At 40.4% G+C, this 10,342-nt stretch overlaps 1 protein-coding gene across 1 annotated transcript in view; it reads right to left on the reverse strand.

Annotated features, from left to right (window-relative positions):
- Positions 1-581: 581 nt before the first annotated feature.
- INHBA (inhibin subunit beta A) overlaps positions 582-10,342 on the reverse strand; it is a 16,571-nt gene continuing 6,810 nt past the window's right edge. Inside the window, exon 2 of the mRNA XM_042475508.1 lies at positions 582-1,924. Coding sequence (XP_042331442.1) covers positions 1,044-1,924 — 881 coding nt within the window. The 3' untranslated portion in view covers positions 582-1,043. The remainder of the gene's footprint in view (positions 1,925-10,342) is intronic.

A 10,342-nucleotide genomic window follows, 5' to 3' on the forward strand; every position in this document is an offset into this window, starting at 1 on the left:
CCACCCCAACCGCATCCCTTCCCTCCCACCCCCAATACTTGTTAAATAAGGTTTAGGTTGAACATCGTTTGTAGTGCAAATAGTAAACAATTTTTTTTAAAAAAATTATCTTTTTTCTCTTTTTTTCTTTTTTTCTAAAAAATATAGAAATGTTTGGCTCCAGTAGCTGGACAAACATGTTCCGTTCAAGTATCTCTTATTGAAGAAAAAAATTAAACATGTTACTTCCATTAAAAAAAAAAAGTCTGGGTATTTTTTCTTTCTTTCTTTCTCTCTCAGGTAAACAGTTTCAAACCAACTTGGTTGCATAGTTCTAATTTCATAAGCACCTTTACGAAATGTAACTTTGTATTTTCTTTCGTTCTTTATAAATTTTTAAAACTTTTTTTTGCAAAAATAGTGCAGAAGATAAAGGTGAGTACACCTGCGCATTATTGTCCCTTTTGCCAATATATATATATATATATATACATACACACACACACACACACAGAAGTGTGCTCTCTGTGTGCATATGCCATAAGAAACGTGCGCGAACACACACACACACACACATACGGGCACACAAAATGTGTCCTTGGTAAACTGACAAGAGTAAAAGTGCCAGTGAATGTAGTGTTCATACACATGGCTTCTCTGGGGATTTTAATACCATTTTGGACTTAGCATCCAAATTGTGGCATTTTAACATATTAGGTGTGCTTCTGTTAGGACTTGAATGCATAGGTAAGGTAGCGGAGGAAGACATACCTCCTCATATGGTTGAAACATGTGAAAATGCTATGCAATAAGTATGGAGCAGACAAGATAGAAAATGCCCATGCTGACACTTTTTGAAAGTTTTCGTTCAAGCCCTGGTGAATGTCATTCTTCTTTCCTTTGTTTGTCACTAATATGAATATTGGATGCATTGATTTTAGAAATTCAGTTGTTTTGTTTAGAAATACTAGGTTTTTCCTCTTAAGCTGAATTTTAAACCATCTTCTTAAAACTTGTAAAAAGGAAGTCCCAAATGAATGTGGGTGTGTAACATGCAGACACACCTATGAACAGCCACATTCCTCCACAATCATGTTCTGAATGTCCTTTTTTATTATGTTCTGCCCATCGTCATAATATAGCATGGACATGGGCCTCAGCTTGGTCGGTACACAACATGACTTGAGGTTGGAGAAAGGGCTGTGGCCTCTCATGCGGTAGTGGTTGATAACAGTGGAGTGGAAAGAAAGAGTTGAGCCAGAGGTACCCGCAATATGGCTAGGGCAGTCTCCTTCACAGTAGTTAGCATGGTAGCCTGGTGGGGCAATGATCCAGTCATTCCAGCCAATGTCTTTGAAGCTCACAAAGAAGTGCTTTTTGCAGCAGATGTTGACTTTGCCATCACACTCAAGACCTCTCCTCCGCCGTCTGTGCAGACGATCTTCTGAATGTCTGGCGAGCATCATTAGGAATGGCCTATGTGATTGTTCTTTCTCCTCTTCTCCTGGGCTTTCACTACCATCCTTTTCTTTCCCTTCTACATCTTCCTCTTTCTTTTTCCTCTTTCCCAGCAGCACCAGGCTGGCTCCAGTTTCTTGACACTGATCACAAGCAATCCGAACATCCATAGAATTCTTTCCTTGATCAAGGAGTCGCTGAACACTGCTGGAGACTGGGAAAATGTGCCAGGTACTTTTACGAGTGTCTACTGCCTTTTCAGAGATAAGAATTTCACCTTTTTCTCCCTTCAGATTGGTATCCTCTTCCATACCTTGGGAGTTTCGCTTCGGCAGTTTCTGCTGTTGATATAGCCTTATGGTCACTTTTGTCCTGGTCCGATTAGCTTTAGAGACTTTGAGGAAGAGCCACACATCAGCTTGGGCCACCACTGATAATTCACTGCCTTCCTTAGAAATTTCAAAATGAAGCATTTTCTTGGCAGGACCTAGAATGTAAAAACACAGATGTGGGAAGAAAGCAGTTAGTAATAATAGGACATAAGGTGAGGGACACTATGGGAAAGACAATGTTTGTTAAAGTAACAGGTTTCTTTGCTGTCATAGTCAATGGATATCAAATATAAAGGTCAATTCAGATGAGACTCTGAGAGCATTGAAAAAGCACTTACACCTGTGAGATTCCACAAACCATGATATCTGGTTCAAATGACATAAAATCTATGTGCTAGCCCTTACATATACAACAGTTGTATTTCAGCCTTATTTCTTGGTCATCATTTCTTGTATGAAGAGATTAAGAATCCTTTTAATATGTGTAACATAAGACAGAGGGGCATTTTGAAAATGGTGCTTTGGTAGATTCCCCCCCTCCACCACACAGTTGCCTATTGCAGAAGAATCTGAACAACACTAGGCCATATTTTCAGTTGGTTTTGTTGACCAAGTTAGGTAGGAGTTGCTAACTCAGTTGTCTGTGAAGTGTAAAATTTATTGCTGGGATCTCCCTTAATGTCTGCAGCTCTAAGGTTGTTCTGATCATATAAGTAAACCACTCACATGCCAAGTCTGTCCATATAGAAACCACCTCATCTAAATCCAAACTAATTGTAAATCCCATTCTTAATTCAACATGCCGTGGTCATTTTTTACTTCCAAAACAGTACCACTTGAAAAAATAAAATGTACATAATGCAACAAAATCAAAATAAAACTCAAATTTCTTATTAATTCTCACTTACTATTTGCCTTGTTCTAATATAGTTCTAATCTCTAAGGGGCAAAGCAGATGGGCCAAAAATATCAACAGAGGGCACTCTGACTCTGATTGCCCCAGGATGACAGCAACCAGATGGCCTGCTCCTGAAGCAGGCTGCCACCATGATCCCAAATGAGCCTCCAGCAGGAGCGGCTTTTTGCCGCTTCTTTTGCCAGTGGCTTTGGGCTGCCTTAAGTGGTCTTGGAGTGGCTTCTGGCCATGTCGGGGGTGTGCGTCATCTGAACACCATGCCCGAAGCATCCAGAAGCTGCTCTATTTGGTCCATTTGGCCCAAAACACTTTTGCCAATCATATTTTATTACAAATAATTTCTTGTACAAAACATAAAGTATCCATTGTTCAAGATGGCGGTTACTAAGAGAAATGTTAACATATTATTGCTGGCACAAAAAGGCAAATTTAAATCCATCCAATGACTTATCACATCAGTGGGTAATTTCTGGACAGGAACGCTGTATGGCTATTTCAACAAAATTTAAAAGCTTTCTTTTTCAACATCTGTTAGCAAGGACCACCACCATCTGGTGGTTATGGCTGACATCTGGCCAAAATAGCCAAATTTTATTTGGACTCTAGGCATGTTTGAACCTGACCCAGATTCAGATTTTATATGTTAAAAAAAAGGTATCCAGCCCTTTCGGATAGAAAAATACAATGCAAGAAGTACAGCGCCATTGTTTTACAAGACCTTTTTAGTGTCTTTTAGTGTTAGAGGCTCAAAAGACTGCCCTGTCCCACCGCCCTTTTTCTAGCCAGATCGGGGCTTCGGCAACCTGACACCACGGCCCCGATACAGCCTTTTGAGGGCGTAAAAAGGAGCCACAAAAAGGAGCTCCTTTTTGTGCCCTCAAAAGGGTGCCATAGCCGTATGGACACAGTGCCGGAGGAGCGTCATGATGCTGCATGCCGTGTGGAGCAGCACATTGCATCATGCCGTCCTGGGGGTGGAGTCAGGGTGTGTGTGTCATCTGGACACGACACCTAACTTCAACCCCAGGCCAACTTTTCAGGTCAGTCTGTACAGGACCTGAGCTAATGAAATGAAGTATCAGTATCATTGGCTGCCTCCAGCTGGGTAAAAAATCTCAGAAAATACCAAGATTTGTTTTTGTACAAACCAATTTTATTTCTGATCCCTAGATGACATTTTGCTTCTTCAGCTATATTTCCAGTAAAGTGATGCTACTACCAAAGACTTTTATTGCTACTCCCCAAGTGGATATATGTTTAATTCACTGTATTAAAAAATTAAATATTATTTATTTATTTCATTTATATGCTGCCTTTCTCACAAGAAGGACCCAAGGCAGCTCACAGACAAGACATTCAAAATCTCAGTAAAATTCAAAACAATTAAAAACATCTACACATAATATAAAATCACATAAAAATATACAAAAGTTAAAAACACAACGAAAGACCCACCTGTTCCATAAAAGCCACCCTGCTATGCATTATATGCCAAATGTCTGTCTACACAAAAACATTTTTACTTGGCAGCAAAAAGCCAGCAGGGAGGGAACCAGCCTAGTCTCCCGAGGAAGAGAGTTCCAGAGGGTGAGAAGAGCCATTGAGAAGGATTTCTCTTGTGACTTCACCAAGTGAGCCTGTGATGGTGGTGAGACCGAGAGAAAGCCTTCTCCTGAAGATCTTAGGGCTCTAATATGTTCGTATGGGGAGATACAGTCTCTTAAATAGTCTGGACCTAAGTCTGGGTTGGTTATGGCCCACCCACCCCAGCATGGGCTTGCCATCCGTGGATTTGAGCATCTACAGACATCAAATCCTATTACCCCAATGGCTGTGTGTGCACATGGCTGCAGCAAGGCATGCATGCACACAGCCATTGAAAACCATGGAATTTCAGGTGTTGTGATTTTTTGCATCTATGGAGGTGGGGGCCATAACAGAACCCCCATGGATACTACTTGCTGTACTTGCTGTACTTGCTGTGTATTTCTACTGTCTTGGAACTAGTAAAGATGATTGTCAAGTAAACACAACTATTGATTCCAGAATATAGATTCAACAGAGATTGAACAGGAGAAAGAGTAATGTTAACACTAAAACAAGATGCACAATAACTATAATTTCTAATCGTCATCATCATCTCAGTGGTAATTAGAGAGGATCATTTTCTGAAATGTCACATGAGACTGGATGTGACACATTATCAGTGGGAGAGGGAAGAAGAAAGACACAAATAAGGGAAGGAAACCCAAAACATTTTAAGAAAGAACTAGATGAAGGAGCAGGAAAACCCCTAAGTATGCTGGTACAATCAAAACAAAGAGAACTGGAAATTCTTGGTATTTTCAGGCAGTCTGGTTGAGCCCATTAAGGTAGAAATTGACTATCTCCTGAATAAATATTGCAATATAAACCTAGTATGTTTTCAAAGAGCAGAAGTGAATTCTTACATGGATCCAGAATAAAGTGGAGGAAAAAAGAACAGAACTAAGGCACAGGAATTGATAAGTATTCAAGATGCCATGCACTCTGTTGTATCTGCTGCAAAGTGACATGTCACTCCTTAGTAGATTTCCAGAAAAATGTAAGTTCTCTCCCCCCAACCCCCAGGATTTTGAGACCTCTGAACTGGATACTCCCAGCAGTGGCATTACTAGAATTGGCATCAACCAGCGTGGTAATTCATGGTGTCATCATCCCCTTGACCTCCTCCCATACCATGCCATACAAAATCCTTAGTAATGTTTTTTGTACAAATATCATAATTCCCGTATATCACTGAAGGCAAAAACCAATAGCAAAATTAAACTTTTAAATTAAAATATCATATGCACACATTAAATGGATTTACATATACATTATTTCATGTGGTTAAAGTGAAGGTTTGGTAACATGTGATGTTTTTAAAAGAAACATTTAAAGGAAAAATATTTTTTAAAATTAATGTTTTAATTTTAATTTTTTAAATAAAAAACCTGGGGCCTCTCCTTTCTCTTCCCATTGAACCTCACCTCACTAAAAACATTAAAGGGATGTAAGCAAACACCACAGCCCATTTCTACCAAAAGGGAAATGTTTGAGGAGCAGCAGTGTTACATCCCCTTCATTAGGGTGTCACCTGTATGGCCCACACACTACTTGTGGTGTCCTTGCTATCAGGTGGAAAGGAAGAAATTAGACAAAGTGAGAAGAGGGGGAAATCATTAGATAGAAGCTCATGAGTTACTGCTATCCAAATGAGAAAGAGATGGAAAGGGGCACAGACAAGTGCAGGCACATAATGCGAATCTTTGATTTCTGGTAAGCAGTTTCAAATAACAGCAACAGCAATAGCAGCTTCATTTATGTACCGCTTCATACCACACTAAGCAGTGTGTAAGCGGTTTACAACTGTAAGCTAATAGCCCCCAACAAGCTGAATACTCATTTTAGTGACCTTGGAAGAATGCAGGGCTGAATCGCCGCTGAGCTGGGCCGGGATTAAACTCACAACTTTGTAGTCTGTGAGAGAGAACGTAATTGCAGTGGCCCGGGAATGGGCCTGTAGCATTGCAAAAGTATATAGAGGCCCAAAACAGACAGGCTTAAAGGAGCAGCTTCCAGTCGCTTCAGGTACATGGCATGCAAATGGTGCATTCCCCTGAAGTGGCTGGAAGCTGCTTTGAGGCCACCAAAGATGGCCTGAAACCAACAGAAAAAACAGCTCCTGCCAACACCTCGTTTGGGATAATGGCAGTGGCCCCCTTTGAGAGCAGGCCCTCCGGTCACCATGATCCCGGGCCAATTGTGGTTCGATCATGGCTGGAGTGGCCAGAAGCCACTTCCAGCTGCCTGTCCATTTACCCCATAGAGTAGATTAATATAGGATTCTATCCCATTTTCCACTGCTGTGTAACCTATAATAAGGAAACAAAACAGTAGTTATAGCTCTGCAAGAGATTTATTTAAGTGGTAATAAAATATGACAGGGTGGTGTTATTAAGGAAAAGCACGTCTGCCACACTGGATTATTACCCACTTTGAACATACGTGCACATATTCTTGCATAAAGGGACACCTTTCGGAATTTTCAGAGAGGCAGCCATGTTAGCCTGTTTCAGGAAAACAGTTCATGAGTTTTCAAGTTCCTTAAAGATTAACTAGCTTTATTTGTGATTTACAGGCAAACCTATCACAAGTCATTTACTGGCATTGGTAGCAGTGACCCAAGATGCCCTGATTCTTGAAGTGGGAGCAAAAGGATAGCTTCTGCCCATATTTTGCAATCCTCTCCCCTTTGCCTCCTTGTTCTTTTTAACAATAATATTGGCCTGATCTTGATGGTTCTCTGCAGGTACCAGTGACAAGGAGTAGTAGTAGCTGTCACACAAGCAGGAAGAGGGAGCAAAAGAAGGAGAGCAGCTCCTATCACTTTTGTGCAGGTAAGGAGGCAATGGAAAGGGCAGCAGGCAGGTGTAGCTGCAAGGTGGAGATGGAGATAGAAAGAGGAGGCTGGGGGTATTTCATAGAATCATAGAATTGTAGAGTTGGAAGAGACCACAAGGGCCATCCAGTCCAACCCCCTTTTGTTTCAAATGAATACAGAGCTAATTAATATGTCCAGTACACCTAGAATCTTTTTAAAGTTAAATAAGAAATACTTGTTATAAATTGGTCAGAGTCAGGTCTCCCCCCACTCCAAAACTAATGGTAAAGAGACTGATACATACTCTCATAAGTCAATGAATGGCTGACCTTTACTCCTCAGGGCCGAGCAAGGCTACCTAAGTCCTATCGTTCACATGCGGCTCTCCAAGGTGCACTTTTTTCCTAGTCCACAGGAAATACTGTGCAATCAAAATTCAACAACAAAATGAGAAACCCTCTTTAAACCAAAAAAAAAAAAAAAATCTCATTTTGAACTTGTCACAGTATCTACTGGAAACCTGTCTATTCACTCCCATTTCTTTGGAGAATGAGTTTACCTTCCCCTGTGATGTTGTCAATTGCAAGCCATGTCCTTTGTTTCATCAACTTCACTCATGGTGACTGGGCACCTGCAACCATCCCTCCTTCTACATTGTTTGGCCCTGAATGAATTGAGTGTCCAAATCATGGCGGAATGTGACAGAGAATGCTAGGAATCAATTGTCCATCCTATAGATATAAAATTGGCCCCATGACATACACATACTGTTTTCTTGCTCCTTCATAGATTTGTTTAGGTCTGTAATGAGTATTGCCAATGTTTCATGAAAGTTTTTAACCGTCATGGCTTTGTGTGTCTTCAATATTCCTTGGAGCTAAGCTCCATTAGACTGCATTGCTCTGAGATAATATCAAGCGAAGAGAAAGACATTTGTGGATAAACAGTTGTACGGGCTAGTAGTAGTGAATGATAGAAAACATCATTCACCAATAAAATTGAAGTGTCCAACTAGCACTTAAATACACTCCTTCCTGTATGACTTAAAATATTCAGCAGTATCTCATAAATGGAAAAACTGAAAGGGAACCACAATGGTAAATTAAAGGACAAGGAAACCTTGGCTGAAAGATTTTCTGTGTATCATCTACTTTGGAGGCACACAATTTTATCAAAAAGCAATTCCATAACCAAACTCTTCTCACTTCCCATCCACCCAATCGTGTCTTATCCAGAAAGATTCTGTAAAGGCTTTTTGCTCTGCTTGCCATATTGTCCACCAGGCTAACACATTTTGGAAACTCAAAAATAATTCAGGGGATCTTACTCCCTTGAGTGTTGTTTCCATTCCTTTCTTGTCTTGCAAAAAGGAACAAACCTGAAAGTCTTAGAAAAGCACAGCAAGAAAGTTGAAAGGTTATAACTTTCATACTTGGAAATGCCATATCATTATACCACAAAGAAAGCTTTGGGGAGTCACTCTATTATGTATGCATATACAAGAGAGTGATTACAGGACACTTCCTTCACTAGTAAGGTACATCCTCCAACATTTCACTGATGAAAACCATGACCCGCATGGCCAAACAACACCACAGCATGGTCAAGATGGCAAAAGTTATTAATGAGGAAGAATGCACAAGGTAGGAGAGGCTGCAGAAGTTTGATTTTGTCTGAACCCACTGAGAAGGGCAAGATTCTGACTCCCCCCACCCCCTCCTCTCCTTTCCCCTTTGCTGAGTTAACTTAATGGAAAGTACTTTCACACTTAGAACTTAATTTGCCACAACTGAAGTGAGCTGTGGAGAAGTTGGAGGAGGAGAGAGAATCTGGGACATTTTAAAAGTAGCTGAATACGTGGGATGACAGAGGATTAATCAGGACAGTTGATGGATATGGTAATAATGATTTTTGCCTCCAATCTAGACATGTCAGTCAATTTAACTCTCATTGGCTTGAATCAGGAACAAACTTTCCACTCATGAAAGTGCTCTTTTCATATGCTGAAAGACTGGCAAATCAGTGTGATGCTCCTGATTTTCACCACCTCCTGCGGCCTCCTTCACCACTTTCCAGGCTACTTCTAAGAGACCTCCACTTTTCCACAGACTGTATTTAAAAAACAAAAGGGAACCACAGGCAGAAGGGAGAATCTGCAATCAAAACTTGCCTTGATTCTAAATGTGCAGTTTCCATCAATGGAACTGGGCTCATAGGATTTTTTGCCCATTCAAACTAATAAGGTCAGCAATGTCGCTTTCTCTGCATTTCCTAGTTGAGTTGTTTAAGATTGCAACCTTAGATTAGCTACAAATTTCAGTTGGCAAAACATGAATAAACATTTGTATCAGTGAATCTGTGTTTTAGTTAGAACACCATGTATCTGTCAATATAATTTCTCGGATTCATCATGTAGAGTTCTATGACACTATTTTCAATAAATGACAGTTTCATTGAAATTAAATCTTGAGCTTACTGCACTCAACCTCAAGAGTTTAAATGATTTTTATCTCTTGGATGTCACTTCCTATCATAGAATCATAGAATCATAGAATCATAGAGTTGGAAGAGACCACTAGGGCCATCCAGTCCAACCCCCTGCCATGCAGGAAATCCAAATCAAAGCATCCCTGACAGATGGCCATCCAGCCTCTGTTTAAAGACCTCCAAGGAAGGAGACTCTATCACCCTCCGAGGGAGTGCATTCCATGTAATGTAGCTCTTTATAACTAGAGAATCATCCTCCCCCCCAAAAAAAAAATCAGGTTGCAGCTCCAACCTTAGCCATTATAGCCAATAGTGAGGAATACTGGTGTTTGCAGTCCAACAATATCTCACAGACTACTTGGGTCCCACCCTGGTATCAACAATGAATAAAAACAAGGGTAGAAAAGTGTGTGCAACTGAAAGACAATTTGCAGACTTGCATGCACAAATGTGTTGTGTTTACTGCTGTGTCATTAAGCATTACATGGAAGATGGACTTACAGTATTCTCTACACAGATAAACACATAAAGGAGTGGGTGCAAGAGCACCCATGTAGTCATGTATCTAACCATGCATGGACTTATTTATTTTTAGCCCTACTTCCACAGGTGTATTCAGCTCCCATGCTGTGGTCTCTTTCCCATTTTCCTACACTGCAATTGTCTTTTTATTTTTCTACTGACTCTGGTAGCTGCTGCTGCTTTACTCTTGGCTGCCATAATAATAATAATAATAATAATAATAATAATAATAATAATAATAAT

This window comes from Sceloporus undulatus, chromosome 6 (genome assembly GCF_019175285.1).
Source record: "Sceloporus undulatus isolate JIND9_A2432 ecotype Alabama chromosome 6, SceUnd_v1.1, whole genome shotgun sequence".
NCBI lineage: Eukaryota > Metazoa > Chordata > Lepidosauria > Squamata > Phrynosomatidae > Sceloporus > Sceloporus undulatus.